The sequence below is a fragment of the Herpailurus yagouaroundi genome, unplaced genomic scaffold, assembly GCF_014898765.1.
Source record: "Herpailurus yagouaroundi ecotype Mexico unplaced genomic scaffold, PumYag 141, whole genome shotgun sequence".
NCBI classification, from domain to species: Eukaryota; Metazoa; Chordata; class Mammalia; order Carnivora; family Felidae; genus Herpailurus; species Herpailurus yagouaroundi.
Genome location: NW_024412396.1, coordinates 2817528 through 2844385, shown reverse-complemented (window position 1 = coordinate 2844385; position 26858 = coordinate 2817528). Strand labels below are relative to the sequence as shown.

General features: G+C 39.4%; 2 protein-coding genes across 4 annotated transcripts in view; one reads left to right on the top strand and one right to left on the bottom strand.

Annotated features, from left to right (window-relative positions):
* The window catches only part of HOMEZ (homeobox and leucine zipper encoding), a 13146-nt gene extending 8855 nt beyond the window's left edge, over positions 1–4291 (top strand). For both annotated transcript variants that reach the window (XM_040476671.1, XM_040476673.1), the window contains exon 2: positions 776–4291. In XM_040476671.1, coding sequence (XP_040332605.1) covers positions 776–2373 — 1598 coding nt within the window. In that variant the 3' untranslated portion in view covers positions 2374–4291. The remainder of the gene's footprint in view (positions 1–775) is intronic.
* RNF212B (ring finger protein 212B) overlaps positions 1–26858 on the bottom strand; it is a 37103-nt gene that overhangs the window by 5780 nt on the left and 4465 nt on the right. Inside the window, exons 4-15 of one of the 2 annotated variants that reach the window (XM_040476675.1) lie at positions 26417–26491; positions 16063–16178; positions 15371–15431; positions 14397–14425; positions 13366–13412; positions 13101–13143; positions 12880–12940; positions 12440–12488; positions 7129–7168; positions 6739–6839; positions 6421–6482; positions 4548–4657 (exon numbers count right to left, since the gene is read on the bottom strand). In XM_040476675.1, coding sequence (XP_040332609.1) covers positions 4592–4657; positions 6421–6482; positions 6739–6839; positions 7129–7168; positions 12440–12488; positions 12880–12940; positions 13101–13143; positions 13366–13412; positions 14397–14425; positions 15371–15431; positions 16063–16178; positions 26417–26491 — 750 coding nt within the window. In that variant the 3' untranslated portion in view covers positions 4548–4591. Of the gene's footprint in view, positions 1–4547; positions 4658–6420; positions 6483–6738; positions 6840–7128; positions 7169–12439; positions 12489–12879; positions 12941–13100; positions 13144–13365; positions 13413–14396; positions 14426–15370; positions 15432–16062; positions 16179–26416; positions 26492–26858 lie in introns of those variants that run through there. The other variant, XM_040476674.1, reaches the window with a different exon arrangement.

Below are 26858 nucleotides of genomic sequence, written 5' to 3'. Positions count from 1 at the left end.
GGGGGCGGGGGGGGAGGGAGGGAGGGGCTAACCTTTGTTCCGTGGAGGACTTGGAGGTGGAAACAGTTCCCTCTCTCTACCCCCAAAGACCCAGGGGGAGTAACCCCATTTATCCCAGATACCCTATCTATCAATTATCCTACAGAGAGAAAATAAAGCTTAGCAGATTTGGGTTTAGGGCTTGAAGGTACTATCATTCCTCTGCCTGCAGGACTTCACCACCAAGAAGAGAAAAGGAATGGGGGCGGGGGCTAGGCAGAAGGACAGTACTATCTGTCCTGCCTTCTAGAAATTCCTCTCTTGGATTCCCCACCTGTCTCCACATTCTAGAGGTAATCATAAATTGTCAGGAGCTAAAGCATTTGCATCAGTTCTGAGATTACTGCACTTCATGTTTTTGTGGTTGAGTTTCCATTTTGTGACTCCTGTTCCATGATCTTAGAGGGTGAAGTGAGTTTGCATCAGAAGAATAAAGGCAATATAAGGATGCGTGTTCTTCCTTAACCTCTAAAGACAGATTTCACTAGTCACGTGACTTGGGGTAATGAACTTCTATGGACTTCGTTTTTTTCCATACATATGATAGGAATTATAACAGGCTCCTAAGGTTATGAAAACTAAATGAGAAATTTTTTTAAAGCACTTTAAAAGCAATCCAAAACAGTACACAATAGACAGTTGATTGTATTGGAGTCCAACATTTTGTTTGGCAGAAAATGAGCAATGGGCTGAAAGAGGAGCCCCAGTGATTGAGCTGTTTCTCTTCTTATTACAGCTATCTCTGAAGGGCACAAGTCAGAAAGCACCATGCCTCCTAATAAAGAGGCCAGCAGTCTTAATAGCTCCCCTGCGGGGCTCATCTGCCTCCCTCCAATCTCCGAGGAGCTACAGCTTGTGTGGACCCAGGCAGCCCAGACCAGTGAGCTGGATGGCAATGAACACTTGCTACAAACCTTCAGCTACTTTCCCTATCCCAGTCTAGCAGACATTGCTCTTCTCTGCTTACGCTATGGGCTGCAGATGGAAAAAGTCAAGACTTGGTTCATGGCCCAGCGCCTCCGCTGCGGCATTAGTTGGTCATCTGAAGAAATAGAAGAGACTCGAGCCCGAGTGGTCTACCATCGGGACCAGCTCCATTTCAAATCCCTTCTCTCTTTTACTCATCACGCAGGGCGGCCCCCTGAGGAGGTGCCTCCTTCTCCAGTGCCACCTCCAGAACAAATGGGTCTTGGAATAGTGCCCTTGACTCTTAGCGAGCCTACCCAGATGAAAGGATTGAAGGTAGAGCCTGAGGAGTCCTCAGAGCTGCTGAGTCACCAGAAAGCAAAGGAACCCCTGATGGCACCTGGCAGTGGGACATTCTCCCACCAATCAGATTTTTGGCAGGATCTTCAAAGCAGTGGCCTCTCTAAGGAGCAGGCAGGCAAGGGTCCCAATCAGTCACATGGCCTAGGTTCTGCCTCCTGGAACCACTCCACAGCTGTCCACCAGCCACGTGCTCGGGATAAGCCCCCACCAATCTCATTACTTGCCAGTAGTTGTAAGCAGGAGTCAGCATCTATTATGACTCCTTCTTCTTCCTCTACCTCTTCCACTTTCCAGGTACTGGCTAATGGAGCTACTGCCACCTCTAAACCCCTCCAGTCATTGGGCTGTATCTCACAGCCACTGTCACCCAATGAACAGGCACTGCCCCCACATCTGGAGCCAGCCTGGCCCCAGGGGCTAAGACATAACTCAGTACCAGGTAGGGTTGGCCCTGCAGAGTACCTTTCCCCAGATATGCAACGCCAGCGAAAGACCAAGCGCAAAACCAAAGAGCAGCTGGCTATCCTCAAATCTTTCTTTTTACAGTGCCAATGGGCACGGCGTGAGGATTACCATAAATTAGAACAGATCACTGGCTTACCTCGGCCTGAGATTATTCAGTGGTTTGGTGACACACGCTATGCTTTGAAGCATGGGCAACTAAAATGGTTTCGGGACAACGCAGTACCTGGTGCCCCTAGTTTCCAGGACCCAGCAATTCCCACACCCCCACCTTCAACCCGCTCCTTGAATGAATGGGCTGAGACACCACCTTTGCCAAACCCCCCACCCCCACCGGATATACGACCCTTGGAGAGGTACTGGGCAGCCCACCAACAGCTTCGGGAAAGTGATATCCCTCAACTGAGTCAGGCATCAAGGCTTAGCACCCAGCAGGTACTGGATTGGTTTGACTCTCGTTTACCTGAGCCAGCTGAGGTGGTGGTTTGTCTAGATGAAGAAGAGGAGGAGGAGGAGGAGGAACTGCCAGAAGATGATGAGGATGAAGAGGAGGAGGAGGAGGAAGATGATGACGAGGATGATGATGTGATCATACAAGACTGAGGGGCGGGGGAGGGGAGGGGAGGTCTGTTACTAAAAGATGAACCAACTTAGTAACTGTTTAAACAAAGAAACCACATTTTTTTAATTACCTTGTGGCAAAGAACTAAAAAGCTTTGTGTTCTTGAGGTTGGGGGATGGGGGATGTAGTGAGGGTGGACCAGGGAGGATGACCATAGGACCCAAAGAGGTGAGGATTGGTTGGGCAGAAATCAGGCCTTTAGTCTCGGTGAAGAGAGTGCTAAGGATCTGGTCCAAACCATGGGCTGGGAAACAATTCTTGCTCTCTTCATGTCTGTTCTTTCCCCTTATTGTACTAAGGAGAGGCCAGATATTGGCCCCACGTCTTTAGTACTGGAAAGGAGGAGTAAAGAATTTTGATTCAATTGATGATTCTAGTGCATCCCCCAGTCTCACCATTTTCCCTGGAATATAAGGCTGCCTCACACCCCTTTCTTCTCTGAGCACGAGTCCGTGCATAATACAGCTGAGAGTGTTAGTGTGTCCCAGTCTCACTACAGGTATTTCCTTCATGCACACCAACTTGATGCTGGGTTTTCCCTGCTTCATTACTGAGTTGCACAGGTAGCAGAATGTTTTCACTTCTGATACTGGGACCATTTTGCCTTGTACTTTTTAATCTTTTTCCAAAATCCCTCATTCTGTTCGCTATTTGTCTCAGGGTAAATCTTCCCCATGGAGCTTGTGAAAAAGTTTAATAATTGGGTGGAGAATAATTTAGACTGGATATTTATTGGATGTGGGAACTGGGGGGAAATGTCCTTTTAAAAAGTAGAATTAGGTTACAGAGGGATAGAAGAGAGGGATGATTTCTACTGTTCAGAAGGTGGGTGCAGGTAGGTTGCAGGTTTGGTTTTACAAATCTGAAACTTCCTCCTGCCTAGCTTGACAAAGACTAATTTTTCATCTTTTTGATGTTGGCTCAATGTGTGTCTATACTAGAGACTTTTCCCCTCTTTATAGGATCTGTCTTGGGGACAGAGGGACCCTGGTCTTAACTGAATTGATTATTGATGTTTTAGAATGGTTTTCATCAGTTGGAGTCAGATATAAAGATATCAATGGGTTAACCATCTAGAAATAAGAGTGGAAGCCCCAAATTGCTAGAATAATAAAAGGCCAAAAATAAAATTGTTTCTCCTCCACTTTGCCACTTCTATGGTTTAGAAATTAATGGAGCCAAATCTATTAACATTCTGACTTAGTATACTTTTTTTTTTTTTTTTTTTAAGAATCAGGATATATTGAGGTAGGTTAAAAGAATAAAACTTTAAAAGGCAATACATCAGTATCTTATCACTGGGAAGATTTGTTTCCTATACTGCTATAGGACAGGCTCTTCCCAGAAAAGATGTCTAGAAATACCTTTAAAAATAAACTCAAGAGTTCCAGAAAGGGTAGGGAATGCTAGTTCAGCCTCATGGTCATTCCCAGGACTCCATTTATTTCTGGCAGATGTTTGCTATCTTTATATTTTTTTTCAAAATTTTTGCTTATGGCCTGCCTGCCACTGGCCAACCCATTTAATTCCTCATTTCTACTCTTTAATACCCAAAGAAGAATACATGTTCCATCTCACTGTTGGTGTTCTTTGCCCATTCCACCATTCTAGAGCTTGTAATATAGTACCAATAGAGCTGCAATAACAATAAAAGGACATCTTTATTTTATCTGTGTACTTTAGTAAGCTGAAAGTCTGGGTCTCCAGCTGTTATCAGACAGAAAGGAAAATCAACATAGTTAACTAGGCATAGAGGAAACAATAGGCAAACAGAAGTAGTATAATAAATTAGGACAAGGAACAGAGTTGTTTATTAGCTTTGGCAATAGGTGAATACATCCAAAGCTTAAAAAATGAAATCTAGAAATAAAACATACTTAACAAGTGTATGATTTCGCACCTCCAGTGAGCCAAGAATTTTTTTACAATATTTGTTTTAAGTTGTAGAAAATGAGAGAGCTACATATGAGTGTGGGAGAGATCTAAACATCTTCCTGAAGAACTAGCCTTATATAATGCTGATCGTTTTCCTAGGAGGTAATATAGGGTGTATATGGTAAAGAACAAAGCAGATAAGGGTACACAGTGAAATGTGGAAAGAAACCAGGGAAACATTTTCCAAAACCATCACACTTAATGAGTATTGGATGCTATATGCCTTCCTTAAGCAATATATATGGATTGGACCTTGAAGACGATCTATCTGGAAGTAGTCCATGCTTCTCTTGCCCTGGCTAATCCCATCTGTCTCTGTTCGTACAGAGTCTGCAGCAGAGGACAGGAAGGCAGATATGGGCATTTATAACAAAAAGGGCAAATAAGGCCCTCTTAAACCACTTTATGAAGTTTATTAAGACAGCAAACCACCACTGTGCTTCCCCATAGTTTTCTCCATTGCATGATAACTGTTCCAAGATTTGTACTAAGATTTGATACATCTGTGACAAAGCCTTTGTTGCTAATTATGAAACTCTACAACATCTGAGTGGCTTATGGTGATAATAAGGCAGAGTATTTAAAGAACTACTTTGGAAGACCTGGAACCTATGACTACTATGCTGAAATGTGCTTACCAGGGAGGCAGGATTCTTATGCCCTGGGGAGGTGGCACTTAACTTCAATAGCTTTTTTTTTTTTTTTTTTTAATCTTACTGAAATTTTCAAAAAATACAAAAGTAAAAGTAAAGTAGTATAATGGACTGATGAGTATCCATCACCCAACTTCAACAAATAGCTTATGGCCAATTTTTTTCATTTCTACTCTCTCTGCCCCATGTCCACTATATTATATACTAAAGCAAAACCCAGACAATCCCTTAACTTCCTATTTCTAAATATGTTAGTATGTATCTCCAAAAGATAGACTATTTTTAAAAACAACCACAATAGTAGTATGCCCACACACAAAAACTAAGAATTCCTTAATATTGGGGTGCCTGTGTGACTCAGTCAGTTAAGCGTCTGACTTCAGGTAAAGATCTCACGGTTTGTGAGTTAGATCAAGCCCCTGCTGTCAGCTCAGAGCCTGCTTCAGATGCTCTGTCCCCATCTCTCTGCCCCTCCCTTACTGCACACATGTGTGTGCTCTTTCTCTCTCAAAAAATAAAAAATAAACATTAAAAAAAAGAAAATATCAAATGTCCAACAGGTATTCAGTTTTCAACTTTCTCATAAATGTATGTTTGTGTGTGTGTGTGTGTGTGTGTGTGTTATACAGTTTTAATCAGGCTCCAATAGGGGCCATATGTTTGCAGCTGGTTTATATGTCCCTTAAGTCTTTTTTCATCTGTAGGTTAATCCCTCCATTTGTAAGGATCTCAGGGATATTATTTCCCCAGTGTTGCCTCTTGCGACTTAGACCCTAATTCCTTGCCAATGAAAATAAAGGGCATTTGGAATATGAGAGCAAAATATTTACCCACCTTAGTATGTCCTTGGGCTCACCAGGAGCTTGGCATGGAAAAGAGCCTAAATATCCTCAAAACCTGGGCCATAAAAGTTAACTTAAAAGGCAAGACTGGACTTGGCATGTAGAGCTCCTTACAAACCTCTCTCCTTATTCCCATGCCTTCTTCCTCTTGTTGCTGACATATCATAGTCCCATAAATTTATAAAGCCTTATTCTAACCATCTCTAGAGAAGTACATGTGATTTTTCCTAGTTCAAGTAGTACCTCTATCCAAAAGATATATTCCATTGAAATACTTTTTTGTGGAGCTTCTGGGAATGTCAGTTGTGTCTACGCACTTAGTTCACACTGGCCCAGACCTCTCAGTTTAAAGGCATTCGCTACCATGTGACCTAATTTTTAAACCCCAAACCAGGAAGCTAATCTGATAGTAGGAAAGAATCTTTGAAATTGAAACCATTCTGGAAAATTGTGAACATTTGGTTACCACACTTGAAACCGGTATCATTCTCCACTGGTTACATTTTACCACCTTAAGAGGAGACCAAAAGGGTATGTTGTGCACAGGCCCAACCATGTAAGTTTTTCATACAGGCAAGTTAGACTAGCCAGGGCTCACCTGCTGGACTGGTAGCTGGAAACCAGGAAGACTCTCTAGTGGGGTTCTGCTTTCCCTCTGACCTGAAGGACAGAATTGGAATGGTGAAAGATAACTTCCTTGGGCAGTTCTTTGGCAATGTTACTTATGGGTCAGGGTAAATAGGTAGGTCTTAATCTGTAGAACACCACTCATAAGGGAAAAAGACTTAGCTAAGCAATTTAAGAGGCATGCTATAAAGTCATTCTTTTCCTAACTTCTTTCACCTTGAAAATCCTCATTTTAGTATACATGTCAATGATTGAAGTTCCATTCCTTTGGGAATGACATTTAACATACCTGAATTACTGGGGGTAAGGGCTCTTGTGTGGCCGGAATCCCCACCATTTAGGGATGGTCTGAAAGGAAAAATCCCCTGTCCAGAAGAGGCAGGTGAAGGCCTAAGGAGGGGAAATAAAAGCATCAGCAAAGAAAACGAAGGTAAAGGTAAAAAGCATATTTAAAGGGACAGCCTATATATTTAGACTAGACAGGAAATAAATCCCCTGCTTGCAACTAAAAATAAAATAATTCTGATATATATTAGACACAGTACTATTCAATGCTCTCTTGTTTACAAGGTAGATTTATAAATGTCAGGGGTATAGGCTAGTAGAAGTAACCCCAGGGCTGCTAGCAGAGTGTCAGTGTGAACAGATCCCAAGTGAAAGGAAGCACAGTGCTACTTACCTATAAGATAGGCTGTGAGTGGAAGCTGGTGAAGGGGTTTCTGGAAAACATAAAAGCCTGTGAGATAACCCATGAGCTGGAGAAGAGATTTATTCAGGTATACTTGGGGCCAGGGAAAGAAATTGGGGACCAAAGATTTTTAGTGTATATGTTAGGCTTAGGGACTAACAACAAGTAAAAAAACCTCACAAATCACCTAGCAGTGAAACTTGCTTTCCACCCTCTCATGGATTTGTGGGCCAGGACCCAGTACTGCCTTGATGTGTTCTAATGTATCTGTGTCTTGGTTTCCCCTCTAAGATGGGGATTACTAGGAAGAATGGCTAAAGACAAAGGGTCATTAAATTGGTTGGGAGTGACAGCAAAAACGGTGGCATAAGGACCTCCAAAAATTCTCTCCATAAGAGGAAAGAGAAAACTAGCAAAAATTGTCAGAACCAATTTTTTCAGAACTCCAGAAATTAACAAAAGCCTTGCAACAGTCTGGGGAATGTTTATTCCAGAAAAAATAGCCAAATGAAGCTAAGAAGAGTGAATTTTCTGGCATTTTAACTTGCCCCATTCCCATTTCTCCTCCAGCTCCATGGTAGCCTTGAAAACCAACATTCTGGCAGTCACTGTGGGGATGGAATGGGGTTAGGACTCTTACAGTCTCATTCCCAGAGAATAATCACTTGACCTGTCCAGTGGTTTGCCGGAAGACTCTACTTGCAAGACTGCCTTTATGTGACTTGACTTGTAGCACAAACTCCTCATGACTTAGAGCTTAGAGTTTATCATGTGTGAAAAGCCTTTTCCCCAGGAGTGTTTGTTGTAAACAATTAAAAGCACTTCTTTAGGTTGCCTGAGGATGTGAATATTAATTGGGGCAAACAATAGGCTAACCAAAAAGCATAGATGGAAGAGATGGGGAATGAGTTGGTAAGAACTCTGAAAACAACACGTTCTTGGGATCTAGACCATATGCATGTGCAGGACTATGTGCATGCTCAGAAGAGACCTGAAAAGGCCTTAATCTCTTACCTTGAGGTCATATAAGCAGGATGAAAGCTAAGGCACAGTTCTCAATTGTCTGGCTAAGTGCTGAAAGTGAACCCCAACACACACACACACACACACACACACACACACACACAACCCTTCAGCAAAGACTGAGAGACTTACTGGTTCCAGGTGTTTAAGGGAAATCTCTGTCCAATCATTAGCTTACCACTAAACTAACTGAATACAGACTTTGGTGGCATTCCATGACAATACAGATTTTTTTTTTAATTGATTTATTTATTTTGAGAGACAGAGCACGAGCAGGGGAGGGGCAGAGAGAGGGAGAGAGAATTCCAAGCAGGCTCTGCAACATCAGTGCAGAGCCCAATGTGGTACTCAAACTCACAAACCATTAGATCATGATCCAAGCAGAAATCAAGAGTCAGATGCTTACCTGACTGAGCCAGCCAGGTGCCCTGACAATACAGATTTTACAGACTTAGTTTTAAAGAGTCACTAACTAACTATAAACAGCAACATCAAAAAACCCTGGGGAGGAGGAATAATCTGATTCCTATAGTTGCCCTGTTACATTATTTTAAATGTCCAGTTTCCAACAGAAAATTATGAGGTATGCAAACAAATAGGAAAGTATGACCCATATAAAGAAATAAAGCAATCAATAGAAACTGTCCTTGAGGAAGCCCAGACATTGGACTAAGCCCAGACTAGACTTTTTTTAGACAAACATTTAAATCTGGTATTTTAAATATGTTCAAATATCTTAGGAAACCATGTCTAAAGCACTAAAGTATGAGAATGGTGTCTCAACAAATAGAGAATACTAATAAAGACAAAATATATTTAAATTTTTTTTTTAATTTTTTTTCAACGTTTATTTATTTTTGGGACAGAGAGAGACAGAGCATGAACGGGGGAGGGGCAGAGAGAGAGGGAGACACAGAATCTGAAACAGGCTCCAGGCTCTGAGCCATCAGCCCAGAGCCCGACGCGGGGCTCGAACTCACGGACCGTGAGATCATGACCTGAGCTGAAGTCGGACGCTCAACCGACCAAGCCACCCAGGCGCCCCAAAGACAAAATATATTTAAAAGAACCAAATATAAATTCTGGAATTGAAAGTATAATAGCTAAAATGAAAATTTCACTGGAGGGGCCCATCAGTACATACAAATGGACAAAAGAAAAAAATCCGCAAATTTAAGCCAATTGCGGTTATATAATGTGAGGAAGAGAAAGAAAAAATAATAAAGAAAAATGAACACACAGCGTCAGAGACCTTGGTGAAATACCATCAAGTATATCAATATATGCATAATGGGAGTTCTAGAAGAAGAAAAGAGGAACAGGACAGAAAGAATATTTGAAGAAATAATGGCTGATAACTTCCCAAATTAGATGAAAAAAAATTGATCTACACATCCAAGAAACTCAACTAACTCCAGTTAAAGAGATCCACACCTAGACATATCATAAACTACTGAAAGTCAAAGACAAAAAAAAAAAAAAAAAAGAAACTTGAAAGAAGTCACTTATAACATGCAAGGGATTCTCAATAAAATTAGCATTGATTTCTCCTCAGAAACCAGGGAGGCAAGAACACTGGCAGATAACATATTCAGAATACTAAAAGAAAGACTGTCAACCAAAAATTTTAAATCCAGCAAAACTATTCTTCAAAGATGGAGAAAGGGGTGCCTGAGTGGCTCAGTCAGTTGAGTGTCCAACTTCAGCTCAGGTCATGATCTCACAGTTTGTGAGTTTGAGCCCCACATGGGGCTTTCTGCTTCACCACAGAGTCTGCTTTGGATCCTCTTCCCACCCACCCCACCCCCCTTGCACTCACACTCTCTGTCTCAAAAATAAATAAACATCAAAGATGGAGAAATTAGGACGTTCCCAGGTGAACAAAAACTGAGAAAATTCATCACTATCAAATCTGCCTTACAAGAAACACTAAAGGGAGTCCTTCAGGCTTACCTGAAAGGACACTGGACAGTAACTCAGATCTTCATGAAGAAATAATAAAGAGCACTGGCAAAGGCAATTACATTGGTAAATACAAAAGTATATGTGTATTTTTGTTTGTAACTTTTTTCTCCTATCTGATTTTTTAAATATGTATTCATTTTTGAGAGCGAGCGAGCGAGAGAGAGAGAGAGAGAGCATGAGCAGGGGAGGGGCAGAGAGAGAGGGGGACAGAAGATCTGAAGTGGGCTCTGGGCTGACAGCAGAGAACCCAATGAGGGGCTCAAACTCACAAAACCGTGAGATCACGACCTGAGCTGAAGTCGGACACTCAACCGACTAAGCCACCCAGGTTCCCCTCTCCTATATGATTATAAAGACAATTGTATAAAACTGTAACTTTGTGTTGATGAGTATACAACTTATACAGATGTAATTTATGATAACAGCACAATGAAATGGAGCAGAATGACGAACAAAAAAGATCCAACTATACACTATCTATACAACACTCATCTTAAATTCAAAGACACATGTAGGTTGAAAGTAAAAATATGGAAAAAATATTCCATGCAAACTGTAAACAAAAGAGGGCAGAGTGACTTATATCAGACAAATGCACTTTGAGGCAAAGGTCAAATGGTAAAAGGGTCAGCCCATCAAGAAGATACAACACTTATAAACATATATTCATCTAACAACAGAGTTCTAAAATACAAGAAGCAAAAACTGACAGAATTGAAGAGAACTGGAGAGAAACTATTGGAATCTTCAATATTCCACTTTCAATAATGAATAGAACAACTAGACAGAAGATCAGCAATGGAATAGAAGATTTGAACAACATTATATACCAACTAAATCTAAAGACTTCTTTAGAACAAACACTCCACCCAATAACAGCAGAATACACATTCTTCTAAAGTGTACATGGAACATTCCCCAAGATAAACCATCTGTTAGGCCATATATTTTAAATCATACAAAGTATTTCATCCAACCACAATGAAATGAAACTAAAAATCAGTAACAGGAGGAAATTTGTGAAATTCAAAATATGTTAACATTAAACAACACACTGCCAAAAAAAAAAAAAACAATGGTTCAAAGAAAAAAAATCACAAAAGAAACTAGAAAATACTTTGAGATGAGTGAAAACAAAACCAGAAAATACTAAACCTTTTAGGATGCAATGAAAGCAGTGCTTAGTGTGAAATTTATAACTAAAAATGTCTACATTTAAAAAGAACATCTCAAATCAATAATCCAACCTTTTATCTTACGAAACTAAAAAAAGAACTAAACTCAAAATAAGCAGAAGGAAAGATATAAAGCTTAGAGCAGAAATAAATGAAATAGAGAATAGAAAAACAGAGAAAATCAACAAAACCAAAAGTAGGTTCTTTGAAATGTTCAACTAGATTGGCTAGTCTTCAGCCAACTTTTTTCTACAAGAAAAGAGTAGAAAGCTTCAAATAACTAAAATCAGGAACAAAATAGAAAATATTACTATTAACCTGACAGAAATAAATTTTCTAGGACTTCTACATTTTTTAAAGGGTGAATATGAAAGAATTGGAGGGAAACTATTTTGGTGATTTTCAAAAATGATTATACAGAAAGAAATGTGCAAATTTCACCCCTGCCTCTTGTGAAAGAAAGGGAAATCCTCTCTGATAAGTATTCTCTATGGACTGGATAATGCCCTTGAAAATAGTAATAACAATAATAGTTCTAAGAGGAAAGAGACAAGAAATTAAGTGGGTATCCTTCACTGGAATTTTTAATACATAGTGAAGAAGCTGGATTCCCCTTCAGGCTAACACAACGGGCATCTTTTAGACCTAACTTCTACTGCCATCTTGTGGCAATTTTAAAAATCGAAATCTATTTTACTCAAGTTATCCCATCTCTCTCTTTATTTACTTATTTTGAGAGAGAGAGACAGATCACAAGCAGGGGAGGCGCAGAGAGAGAGGAAGAGAGAGAATCCTGAGCAGGCTCTGAGCTGTCAGCACAAAGCTGTGAGATTGTGACCTTAACTGACTGAGACACCTGGGTGTCTCTTGACCAGAGACTATCTCCCCTATCTCTTGACCAGAGGCTTTCAATGACTTTCCATTGCTCAAAAAAAGTTTCTCCTTATCAGTTTGAGAACAGAAATATCATTCTTTGAAAATCAGTAATATATCTCTGGATACCTGGAATCAGTCAGTGTCTGGAAAAAAATTAATTGCCTTATATTATGCACAGAAAACATGCAGAGTAAACCAGAAATCTTCTGGTATCTGTACTGAATATATGTTGGTTTCTGATCCTTTCCCAGCCCCCCTCTCACCAATATATGAGTCTCTGGGAGTACTTTTTCCTTGTAGGCCTCTGACTCCCTGATGGACAAACAATAAACATCAATTAATAAATACATCCCCATTCTCTGGCTTCCATATTCTTTGCTATTTCTCTATATCTGCACATTGAAGCATATATTGTCCTCCCAGAATGGGCATTGTAGTCCAAGGAGGATCCACACTTTATTACTTCCAAAATGAACTATTACTATTAACTCAGTCTTTAAACATTTCCACTACTTTCACCCCACTTATTCTCTGTGTTAGCTTCTAACATCAGGGCTGCATTGCCAAAAGAAAAGAAAGTCAGGCATGGCATCAGATAATTTATACCAAAACCAATATAAGGTTAATATTTTTGCCAGAAATCTTTGCTTTCATTTAGCATTAGAAATCTCATTCTGGGAAGAGAAAGTAAAGTATCACTTACTTGTCCCAAGCTAGTAAATCCAGACATTCTGTAAGGGACAGACTCCACTGAGGAGGATCGACTGTATAAGGTGAGACAGAAAGAAAACAAACAAACCTGGTGTTAAACTCTACATAGACCTAAAGTCTCTTTAGTCCCTATCTCTGCCATATCTAGGTATTTCTTTCATATTCCAACTCTTGCCAACAGTTTTAATATGGCTGTGTAGGCTGTCTACTCACCTGACCACTTGGCTGCTGTGCTGAGAACTGGGTCGTGGAGTAACTGAAAGAGAATAAAGTGAAGTATGAAAAGTAGCCATCAATGGTGTGCCCGCTGCCTTGCCTACCCAATCTGTCACAAGTGGGTATCTGGTTATATGATCTTTTCACACCATACACAAGATTAGAAAATCACATTACAGTCTCTGAGAGGGAACTATCTTCCATATGGGAAAAGGATATTTATTCACCTCACACAGGTATTTGGGCAAAAAATGTTCACTACCTGACTGTGATGGAGAAGTAATGCCTACTGGTCGAGGTGTGGCTGACCTGAAAGGAAAAAAAAAAAAAAAGCAGCAGCAGAAGTTAAGTACCCCCTAAGAGGATCAATCAGATCATTGTTTATAGAAGTAACAGCTTACTCTCTGAGCACACAAATTGCTTACTATCATGTATTACAGGTATCACTGCAAAATATGGAGGCAAAGTTTCCATATGAGACTCCTTGGCTCTCTAATTTCCTAAGTGAAACCTTCTCTACTGTCTGTAATAGGAGAAATTTTGAAGTTCTCCTTTCTTCTTTCCCTCAAGGCCTACAAAGTACTCTCAGTTTTACACGTATCTATCCACCTGTTCATCCATGCATAAATCCATCATTCCCTCACTCCTTCCATCCCCTCATCCATCTCTTCAACAAGCATTTATTTAGTGCTTATACATCCTAGATCCTGAGATTACAAATGTAACTAGAATAGGTTCCTATATTTGAGAGGTTGGAGAGATAAAAAGATAAATAAAAGCAATGTTTAAGTATTATAATTGGTGTATCAGAAGTACAGAAGCATGAAAGAACACTAGACTGTCACTTCTGTGGGTGCAGGAACCATGTCTCTTAACACACCAAAACAGGGCTGAGATTAAAAAAAAATAATTTAATAGTTGGTAGGGTATGGACATTACCAATGAGACTAACTGGTGATGTACACACAGCACCTAATATGGCACCTGATAAACAATAGGCAATTAATATTTATTGAATAAATGATTAATAAAATATTTAACTCTGCCTAGTGAAGTCTTGACACAGGAAGTGACATATGAGTTGAATTTTGAAGGATGAGTAGGATTTCATAAGAGTGAACATTACATTAAAGACTTTACTTGAGCATTTTTCTGTGAGTAACTGGAGAAGTGAAAGATAACTTCATCAACCATTTCCTCCACCTTACAGCCCACAAAGGTGTGTTTCAGCCTAGAGTTAAGAAAGAACAGCAATTTTCAAACAGGGCTAGTATGGGACCTGATAAAACTGACCTGCTTCCTTGGTACCAATTTGGAGATTCCTGTAAGTGAAAAAAATGGGAGTGAAGGAAGCTAGAGCTCAAAGGTCCTAACGAATGAATGTTACTTGCTAGATAACTAAGCTGCAATGTCCTCTAGCTGTTATTGCTAAGATTCCCAGCAGGAGAAAAAACAGCAGCAATGCTTCCCTAGGAAATTATTAGCTTTGGCAGGATAAACATTTAGTTACTCTTCATAAAAACACATTGGGAATCCTGAAGACTGATTTACCTGGGAAAATATGGAGAGTCTATGGGGGAGGGAAGGGAAAATGGCAGGATAAATGTGCTAGAATAGTTTCAGGAGTAGGATCAATAGGAAAATTATATAAATACAAAGAACATTCTTAGGAAGAAAGAAACGTCTAGGAAATAGAGGTGGATTGGAGGAAGAGGAAAGGTCCTGAGGTGTCTTGGGATTCTTTTTTTTTTTTTTTTAACGTTTATTTATTTTTGAGACAGAGAGAGACAGAGCATGAACAGGGGAGGAGCAGAGAGAGAGGGAGACACAGAATCTGAAACAGGCTCCAGGCTCTGAGCTGTCAGCACAGAGCCTGACGCAGGGCTCGAACTCACGGACAGTGAGATCATGACCTGAGCCGAAGTCGGACGCTTAACCGACCAAGCTACCCAGGCGCCCCAAGGTGCCTTGGGATTCTTAAAGAGAAATTTTAAGTTATAATAGATGTCTCTTCTATAAGAGAGTTTCCCAAATGGTATATCCTGACTCACTGATGTTCGAGAATGGGTTACCAGTGTTACATGTTGATCCTTTCAGTCCAAGGTGTTCTGGGGCCTCGACCATTTACCAGAGTGTACTTGTACAAATATTATCAGTTATTTATGCCAGGATGTGAAAAAGGTTAGGAAACACTATTCTACATGTCAATTGGATATACGGGAAAAGTAGGAGAGAAAATAATAGTAAGGAAAATCTGTTTCATTCACCTTTAGGATGGCAAGAAATTTCTTCAGTTCTCCATTCTCCTTCTTTAAGACTGACAGCTCTCTAGGCAAAAGATGGAAATAATCATCTCCAGCAGGTCAATGGGATAAAAAAAAACCCTGATTTTTATTGTTAATATCTAGTTAACACAGAGAGATGCCTGCCACTGTACAAGGTATTTCTATCAGAGATCTAGGGATTCAGGAGATAGGAGCTGAGTTTGACGGCTAGAAGAATCAGGTGGACAAAATAAGCAGTCACTTGGTATGATTTCAGAGGAGTTTACACACAGTTCCATTTCCCTTCCACACATACCCCTGGCCTGCTGCTGTCTGAAAACTTCCATCAAGGATTCCATCTTTTAGCTTAAGATTTCCAAATATGCCCTCCTGGAGGTAACATCTGAAATGTTGTCTCTCGTCTTTATATTGAAAAGCTATGCCTCATCTCCCCAAAGAAGCAATTTTTGACAAGGAAGTACAAGAGGAAAACTATAAGGTTAGCAGGGCCCCTTGAGGGAAGAAAGAGAAAAACAAAATGGAGATTGAGGGGACCAAAAATTTGGTACCTGATTTACCCAAGACAAACACAAACACACATAGAGCAATTTCGAGGCTTTGCAACCATAAGGAAATAAGGGCTACAGCTTCTCTAAAAGAAAAAATGCTCTCTGGTGATTTGATTTGTCACTTACTTTTCCTGGCTGGTCACCGTCTGCTGTGCCTCCTGCATGGCTGCTTCTAACTTTGTAATTCTATGCTTATAAAAGGCGATGAGGAGATCTGTTTGTTTCTTCTGGAAACTCCACACCTACTAGGGAAAAACAGGTCTTTGACACACCCCCCCATAACTCCTTTCCCCTTACTTCTGGCAACAAAGAGAAATCTACCAATTCATCCTTTAATGATCATTTTCTTCTGGAGCATCTGGCCTAATTCATGTCTCCCCCAAAGTAGATGATTTGGCACTAGAGAAAGCCAAAGCTTCTCATTTCCAGGAAAATGGCTTCTTAATATCTTAAAAAAATTTTTTTTTAGTGTTTATTTATTTTTGAGAGAGACAGAGGATGAGTGGGGGAGGGGCAGAGAAAGAGACAGAGAGAGAGAGAGAGAGAGAGAGAGAGAGAGAGAGAGAGACAGAATCTGAAGCAGGCTCCTGGCTCTGAACTGTCAGCATAGAGCCTGATGCAGGCTGGAACCCAAGAACCATGAGATCATGACCTGAGCCAAGTTGGACGCTTAACTGACTGAGCCACCCAGGTGCCCCACTTCTTAAAATCTTTATGAGAATATTCTGGCATGGTAGAATGGCCCTTTAAAAATATAATCTTTCATCTTGCACAAGAAGAGTGATACTCAAAAAACTTTTTTAGGCTTAGAGTTGGTTCTGATCTAACTTGTCTACTATTAGTTTGGCCTCAGCTTCCACATTCCTAGCTATTACAGAGCACTGGTAACCAATTTACTTTCCCTGAGACACCCACAGGGGCACTTGCAGCCTGTTTATGCTGCTACAGTAAAGGGCAAAGAAGCACAGGAGGAGATTATCTATTCCTGAATTTTATTTCTGGGCATGGGCAAATAATTTTATCTTTTGTTTTGCTTTACCATTTGATATACTGATGTGCCTATCAGAGGATTACTGATTCAGAGCAAAAGTTAATATTTAGAAAGTGTTTTAGCTTTGTCAGGCTCTACTTCTGAACACACAGCAGTGTTTATGTCTCATCTGCTTCCTCCCTATTCAGACTATAAACCTTTTCTCTAAGGTCCTTCCCTAAATCTTGGTATTTTTGTCATAAACTTTTTGTTTTTCACCTAATTTGTGAGTTGCTTTTACCACCCTACTACAGAATTGAACTTAAAAGTTTATAGGGGTGCCTGGGTGACTCAGTCAGTTGGGCATCCGACTCTTGATTTTGGCTCAGGTCATGATCTCACGGTTCTGGAGTTTGAACCCCGAACTGGGCTCTGTGCTAACAGTGCAGAGCCTGCTTAGGATTCTCTCCCTCTCCCTCTCTCTCTGTTCCTCCTCTGCTTGTGCTCATTCTCTCTCTAAATAAATAAATAAACTTAAAAAAAAGTTTATATAGCTTCTACCCTGTTTCCTTTCTACTCACAAACAAACTGAACTAATTCTAGTTAGGTAAGATTTCATTATAGTCTTCTTTAGTTGTTTTTTTTTAAGTGGTTGTTTTCACAAAAATAAAACGTTAACTTTTTAAAATTTGAGCAGTGCAGATGTAGGAAAAGGTGCTCAGAATCCCAGGAGTTACCTAAAGTGGCGAGGGGTTGGGGAGCAATAGATTTTAAGATAAGTGTAATGTTTAGCCGAGAGACAGTGTCCCAAACATCTTGATCCATTCTTGGGATTAGTTTGCAGCAAAATTAAGTTAGGATCAACCTTGGGCCAAGAAAACCCAAATCCTGCCCTAGACCAGTTATTCTTCCTCTAGAGATCATCAAAGGTCCCATTTGTCTCATAAAAAGTTAATCATTTTAACTTACTGAGCTAAGTCCTCAAAAAGGATAAGAAAAAGATAGGGAGCAATTGGCAATCTCCTCTCAAACTAGATAGAACACATGACAGATGGCTGTTTAAAAGGAAGTAAAACTTAAGAGAAAAATAATTCCCCTTTTAAGTTCCTCCCTTTCCCATCTAAATAAACTGATTTAAACTACTCCCCTCCTAATAATCACCCATGAGTACATGTTACTGCCTTGTCTTTCTAGATTCTTCAGGAGGAAGAATTTATCCAACCTTAATTTTTATTTTAATTCAAATCAATAGCAAATTTGTCTAATTTCCAAATTTCCCCCACACTTCCAACTCCACCACCACATGTTTTTTTCTGAGCTAAAAGAACTTTGGTCTGTTTTTTCTTTTATTTATTTATTTAAAAAAATTTTTTTGAGAGAGAGAGAAAGAGACCATGCACACACATGAGCAGGGGGAGAGAGGCAGAGAGAGGGAGAGAGAGAGAATCCTAAGCAGGCTCCATACTCAGTGAAGTGAGCCTTATACCCCATAACCCTTGGGATCATGACCTGAGAAATCAAGAGTTGAATACTCAATCGACTGACCTACCCAAGCTTCTCCGTTTTTTCTTTTGACTGAGAACTTCTTTTGCCTTCCCAGACTTGCCCACCTCCCCTACTCTGTGCACAGGAAATAGATCCCCCTCTGCAACTCCAGGAGTCTAGAATAAACTACTGAAGGGCCTTTTGCCTAGGCCTGAGCAGGACTACTTACCCAAAAACTCAAACCCAAATCCTAGATTTGACCATTCCAAGAAGAGGAAAGACAAATCCAGAAAACAACCACTAGCAAGAAGTGTTATAGGAGAGGAACACACGCTTTTGCCTGATGTTGGAATACAAATGTTTAGCCTATTTCGAATACATCCATCAAAATAGACTCTAAAATCTAACTCAGGAATGAATTTCAGTATTTAAGAAATCTTGATCATTAGCAAACTCATTATTCTGTCTCATTCAAATTCTTCAGCCTCATTAAAAAAAAGAGTTTGGCTTCTTTTTTTTCCTGAAGAAGGACAAATTTTGGTGACTTCTTTTCTAAATTGGGATTATTTCGTTAATATAACATAGAGCAGAGAGTAATAAAAGTAGTTCTGTTGATAATATAAATGCTGTCTAGATGATGCCAAGTATTAAATACTGTTTATTTTATTGGAACAATGTATGAAACTACCTGTTTCTAGACCCAGATTCCTTTCCTGTGTCTCCATACTAGGACCAGGTAAGGGTATCCTGGTCTTCAGGCTCAGGATTCTCACTCTTTTTAGAATTGGTAACATGGAACACAATTTCTACTTCATTTGCTGAAGACAGTATTCTAAAACTTCAGTTCTGAAATAGGTCCAGTTAATGACAAGGGCCTGGAGAAAGCAAGGGAGAAACCACTAAAAGATACCGGAAGAGGAATCACAATGGAAGGAAAGGGGAAGCTCAGTAGTTTATTATGATAGGACACAAGATATTTTGGTCCAATGTGGGGTATGCATTTTGCTGCCTGATGATTTTTTAAAAAAGATATTTGTTTGTTTATAAAAATTGATATATACCGTGGAAATGAATATTAGCTTGACCAACTTTTTTGTACTAAGAATTAATTTTCTAAGTCTTATTTTTAAATGTCAGAGTTTTTAGTTGAAGATTTATATTCCGATACAATTTTAATGTTTTGAATATTTGTAAAGATGTTGCTAAGTTTTAGAAATTTACTTCAAAGGCATTGGTAAACTCATTATCTACCTTTGACTCTCATAACCTATTGGTTTGTCTTATCTATCTTTTATGAAACTGACTCCCTCGTTCCATTGTATCTAAAGGTCTTAGTAAGTTTTTTAAGTTTATTTATTTTGAGAGAAAGAAAGAGAGAGAGAGAGAGAGAGAGAGAGAGAGAGAGAGAGAAAATGAGTGGAGGAGGGGCAGAAAGAGAAGGTGAAAGAGATCCAAAATGGCTCTGTGCTGACAGCAGAGAGCTTGATGAGGGGCTCGAACCCAGGAATTGTGAGATCATGACCTGAGCCAAAGTCGGACGCTTAACCAACTGAGCCACCCAGGTTCCCCTAAAAGTCTTAGTATTTTAAATTATATCTCAAGGTAATCATACTGTTGAGAAAAGGAAGTTTCTTTTTATAGACATATTCCACCTAAAAAACATAAGATAGAAGTGACAGAATTAAATATTAGCATTTTGTAGTTCCTTAAAAAATTTTTTTTTCAATGTTTATTTATTTATTTATTTATTTTTAAAATTTTTTTTTTCAACGTTTATTTATTTTTGGGACAGAGAGAGACAGAGCATGTACGGGGGAAGGGCAGAGAGAGAGGGAGACACAGAATCGGAAACAGGCTCCAGGCTCTGAGCCATCAGCCCAGAGCCCGACGCGGGGCTCGAACTCACGGACCGCGAGATCGTGACCTGGCTGAAGTCGGACGCTTAACCGACTGCGCCACCCAGGCGCCCCAATGTTTATTTATTTTTGAGAGAGAAAGACAGAGAGACAGAGAGCAGGAGAGTACAGAGAGAGAGGGGGACACAGAATCCAAAGCAGGGTCCAGGCCCTGATCCCTCTCAGCACAGAGCCCAATGCAGGGCTCGAACTCATAGACCGCAAGACCTTGACCTGAGCCAAAGTCGGACACCCAACTGACTGAGCCATCCAGGGACCCCAGCATTTTGCAACTCCTAATTACTTAATGGATCAATGTAAAGTTCATCTTTGGCTACCATCACACAAAACAAGAGACAGAAGACCCTTATGTACCTCTTGGTGGAACACAACACTGCTGTAAAGTAGTCTTGCCTCCCACTCACCCCCAATCAAATGATTCTGATTACGGAAATACAGAGCACAAACAAGCATTGTTAAATGATTCCACGGGGATACAATGAACAAAATCCACACTGGAGAAAACTCTATAAGACAAAAGAACATTTTCTTCAGTACTAATAAAAAAAGAAACGAAAGGAAACTTATAGTTAAATAGAAACTTGAGACATTAACAACCAACTGAACTATATAGACCTTATAGAAACCCAATTTAAACAAAGTTTTAAAATAATTATACCAGCTGAAGAATTGGATAAGATTAAGGAATTATTATTTAAAAATTTTTTAAATGTTTATTTATTTGAGAGAGAGAAAGCGACAGAGCACAAGCTGGGGAGGGGCAGAGGGAGAGGGAGACATAGAATCTGAAGCAGGCTCCAGGCTCTGAGCTGTCAGCACAGTACCTGATGCGGGGCTTGAATCTATGAACTGCAAGATCATGACCTGAGCTGAAGTTGGATGCTTACCCAACTAAGCCACCCAGGTGCCTCTGAACAGAACTTTAAAGAAGATATACAAATGGCCAGTGAGCACAGGAAAAGATGCTCAACATCATTTGTCAAGAGAGGAATCCCAAATCAAAACCACAATGAGATACCACTTCACTCCACTAGGATAGTTATAATCAAAGACAGTTAAGAGTTTATAAGAGTTAGTGAAGATATGGAGAAATCAAAACCCTCAAACACTGCAGATTAGAATGTAAAATAGTGTCAGTACTGGAGAAAACAGTCTGACATTTCCTCAAAAAGTTAAACATAGTTACCATTTGACTCAGTAATTCAACTTCTACATATACATCCAAGAGAAATGAAAATATATGCCCCCACAGAAACTTACACACAAATGTTAATAGCAGAATTACTCATAATAGCCAAAAAGTAGAAACAACCCAAATATCTCTCAACTGATGAATGGATACATGAAACATATACCCGTTTATATAATGGAATATTATTTGGTTATAAAAAGAGTGAAGTGCTACTGAAGTCTTAATACATGTTACAACATGGATGATCCTAGAAACATCATATTTAGGGAAGGAAGTCAGTCACAACAGATCACACATTAATTCCATATTTATGAAATATCCAGAATAGGCAAACCTATAGGGATAGAAAGTAAATTAGTGATTGCCTAGGGTTGGGGAGGGTGGAGAGGATTTGGGAAGTGCCTGCAAATAGATATAGGGTTTCTTCTAGGAGTAATAAAAATACTCTAAAATTAGGTAGTAGTGATTGCATAATTATGTGAATATACTAAAAACACTAAAATGAAAACTTCAAAGGGGCAAATTTGGTACATAAGGTACATGTCTATAAAGTCGGTATTTAAAAAGTAGACATGTATTTTATACTTTGAAAATAATTTAAAAATCCAAACTTCTTTTTACTTATATGGTCTTTAATTATTTTCCTGCAGGTTTGTGACCTTCCATAATCTACTATGAGTTCTCCACATTATTCTGTTTTAATTTTTTAAGTTTATTTATTTATTTTGAGAGAGAGAGAGCACAAGTAGGAGAGGAACAGAGAGAGAGAGAGAGAGAGACAGAGAGAGAGAGAGAGAGAGAGAGAATCCCAAGGAGGCTCCACATTGTCAGTGCAGAGCCCAATGTGGGGTTTGAACCCATGAACCATGAGATCATGACCTGAGCTGAAATCAAGAGTTGGATGCTTAACCAACTGGGCCACCCAGGTGCCCCTCCACATTATTCTTTAAACTAATACTAATACAGTACTTTACAACTTTAAGAATATTTTCATAACATTATTTCACTTGATCTTTATAAGAACTAAGATGAGTATTATTATTTCACATTACATGTGAAGGAATATGAATGGTTCAAAGAAATGGTTGCAAGCTAGCAGGCAGATTTGGTCTCAATATTTCTATTTCAATAGTTTTCCCAGTATTACCCCTTTACCATACTTCATATACTATATTAAAGGAAAACCTCAATAGGAAAGATTATTTTATTGATTCTTTCAAAAAATACTTACTGAATCCTACTGTGTTCCTGGTACTATGTTAGGAGGTTATATAGAAGATGAATAAGATTAATACTGCCCCTATCCTCATAGGACAACATGAGCAAACAAAAAATTATAATACGATATGGCAATATGGTATTATATTGTAGGTACTGTGTGTACTTATCCCTATATATGTTTGAGGATATAATGTTCTAGACAGATGAAACAGCATGTACAAAGGTCCAGAAACAAGAGAGAAAATATTTATATAAACAGTTAAAATAGATTCAATATGTCTGTATATAGTGGGATGGGGGAGATGAAAAGAGGTGAGACTAAAGGGATAAGCAGGGACCAAAGCAGACCTGGCCCTATGGACCATGTTGAACATTGGACTTTATTCTCAAAGCAATGGTTGTATTGAATAGTTTTAAATAGGGAAATGAACTAATCATACCTATATTTTGAATGGTTTCTTGGCCTCAATATGGAGAATTGATAGGAAAAGGAGGGACTGGATGTCAAAAGAACAGTTAGGAAGCTACCATAGTAATTTAGGAAAGAAACAATGATAGATTAACCTAGAAGGCTGGAGATAGAGAGTATTCAAGTATTTTAGAGAGACAGAACTGACATGATTTAATAATGGATTGGATATGCAAAGAGAAAAAGGAATGAAGAATGACTCCTAGATTTTTGGTTTGATTGTTATGTGGATAATGGTTATCATTTACCCTTATAGAAACAGGAAGAGTAAGTAGCCTATTTTCCTGTGTGTATTGGAGGGTGAGCAGGGTGGAGGGTGTTAAGAATACTGAGTTCAGTTTGGGACATATGGAAGATTAGTGAAGATATCGAGGCAGCAAATGGATATATGTCTGAAGCGGGGCGGCCGGGGCGGGGGGGGGGGGGGACACTGATTATTTCTTTCTTTTTGGAACATTTCCCTTTCTTAGTTTCCTGTGATATCACACTCTCCTTGCTTTCACTCATTCATTGCTTCTCTTTGTTAACTCCACCTAATCACTAGATTTTGAAGGGGATCCTTCTCTGGGCGATCTCATCAAGTCCCAAGGCTTTAAAAACGCATCCTAATGAGCTCCATACTTATATCTCTATCATTGACCTATGTCCTGAGCTTCAGAATGATAAATTTATCTGCCTTTGTGATTTATCCTACAGGAGTTCTAACAAGCATCTATAACCTAATATCCAAAATGGTATTTTCCCTCAAATGGTCTTCTCAGCCTTGGTAAAGAGTACAATCATCCCACTCAGCTGTTCAAGACAAAAACCCAGACATCTTCTTTGATTCCTCTCTTTTTCTCATCTTCCACATCCAAATCAACAACGTTTCTTCCTAGAAAATATCTGAGATTTGACTACCCTTCTCCATTTCTACTGCTACCATTTTAGCTCAAGAAGTCTTGCTTAGATTTCTCCTATAGCCTCTTAAGTAGTCTCTTTGCTTCTACTCTTAACTTCTCTATGATCCATTCTCCACTCAGCAGCCAGATTCTCTTTTAAAATTACATATCAGATGGGGCGCCTGGGTGGCTCAGTCAATTAAGTGTCTGACTTCAGCTCAGGTCATGATCTCACAGGTTCATGAGTTCAAGCCCCACGTCAGGCTCTGTGCTGACAGCTTAAAGCCAGGAGCCTGCTTTGGATTCTGTGTCTCCCTCTCTTTCTTCCCCCCTCTCTCTCAAAAATAAATATCTATTTAAAAAATAAAATAAAATAAAAATAAAAAAAATAAAATAAAATTTATATCAGATAACACCATTTCTGTGCTTAAAACCCTTACCATGACCTACAAGTTCCTATATGTTCAAGCCTCTTTCTCTGACCTTGACTTGAATCATTCCCCCCACCCCCCCCCCCAGCCTTAAGGTGCATTCATTCATTTATTTTTATTTTTTAATGTTTATTTATTTTTGACAGAGAGAGAGAGAGAGAGAGACAGAGCATGAGCGGGGGAGGGGCAGAGAGAGAGGGAGACACAGAATCCGTAGCAGGCTCCAGGCTCTGAACTGTCAGCCCAGAGCCCAACGCGGGGCTCAAACTCACAGACCATGAGATGATGACCTGAGCCGAAGTCAGACACACCCCAAGGTGCATTCATTCATTTAACAAACATTTCTTATTTACTTAATTTGCCAGGTACCTCATTAGCCATTAGGCAATACGAAGCTGATACCTGTCTTTCAAAGGTTTTGGTTTAGTGAGAGAAACAAAGAACAAATAAAACACTTTCACAGAGTTAAGAGTAGGTGGGATAGGATTACAAAAGTCTGCGCAAAAATTTGCCTACAGGAATCAGGGAAGGCTTTACCAAAGAAGGAACAATTAGTGGTATGCTTTTGAAAGATGGCTAGTTATGGATAAGGGTGTAGTCTATGACCCAGGATTGGAAGAAAGCTCACAGGCTAGGGCAATGTGGTTAACTATTGGTCATGGAGTAGGACAGCAGAAAAAAGCCCTTGGCAGGTCACTCGAGCGATCTGGGATGATTAAAACACAAGTGGATATTTAGATCAACATGCCATTCATTCATATAATATTTTTTTGAGTGTCCACTATATATTAAAATTTATCCAAAGAGCCGGTTATATAACAATAAAAAAACCTACCAAATATCTGAATTTATGGGCCCTACATTTCAGTGCAGGATTCAGACATTAAACAAGTATATAATGTTAGAGGTAAGAGCTACGATGAAAAATAAAGCAGGGTAAGAAGTAGACAGTGCTGGGGCTACCATTTGAGATATGAGAGTCAGTAAAAGTCTGACTGAGGAAGAAAAATTTGAGCAGAGGCCTGAATGAAACAATCTAGATATTACTTGGATCAGTTGTTCAACTTCACAGACAGGAAAACACATTTTCAGACATTGCTGACTTTACCAAACTGTCTCTTCACTAAAGTGATGATTAACTCACCCTTTCCATTTATTTTATCTTGATTTTTTGACCATGTGTAATTGGTCCCTTGATTAGGCAGGTTAGAATTTAGACTACATATAATTTCTCTACTGATCATTAACTAATCCTGGGTTTAGTTATTAACCAAAGGTCTGCTCCTTCTCTGGTTCATGTGACCTTGTTTTCATTTCTCCCTGAGTCTCAGCTAGATTTTATCTCCCCATAATGTTAAATAGTATCTCAAATATGATGGCTCACCCAAGCAGCTAAAAGCAGAATGTAGTGAAAGCCTAATTCCCCTTCTTCTATTACCAGGGTTAGGATTGAGTGCTGAGACAGCAAAGAAAAATTAAATCCACTATCTTCAGCCAGAATATGACAAAGGATCATGTTTATGTTTAGGAAAGGAATACACTCACAGGAGTGGAGAAGAAAAACAGTGATAAAATCTCAAGAAACATGCCAAGATAGAAATCCCATTAGGCTATGAAATAATCTCAGTGGAGAACTGGAGAGTGGGGGGCGCCTGGGTAGTTCAGTTGGTTAAGCATCTGACTACGGCTCAGATGATGCTCTCACGGTTCATGAGTTCGAGCCCTGCACTGGGCTCTGTGCTGAGAGCTCAGAACCGGGAGCCTGCTTTGGATTCTGTGTCTCCCTCTCTCTCTGCCCCACCCGTTTGCACTCTGTCCCTCTGTGTCTGTCAAAAATGAATAAACGTTAAAAAAAAAAAAAAAGAAAAAGAATTTGCCTGGAGAATCTGGTTTTCTTCACTTTTGTTTCTCATACCTGAGAGATGTGACTAAAATACTGCAAAGCTGTCTCCACAGGGCTTTTGAAGTATATCTTCTCCTGAGGTTTCAGCTATAAAGACAGTAAGACAAATATTGAACATATCCACAACAGAATGAAATAAAATACCAGCAAATATGGCAAAGGATGTACCACGACTTCCTAAAGCACGAGTTATTAATTCACTATCCTAAATATGAGGATGCTCACCACTGCCCTAGGAGATGTAGACTATATGTTTTAATCCTCCTTACCTCGTGCTTCGATAGCAACAGCCACAAACAATTCTTCTGTTGTTTGCCCTTTTTAAAAAATATATAACAATTGCTATCTGCAAGTTTTTCTTTTCTTTTCTTTTCTTTTCTTTTCTTTTCTTTTCTTCCTTTCCCTTTCTTTCTTTCTTTCTTTCTTTCTTTCTTTCTTTCTTTCTTTCTTTCTT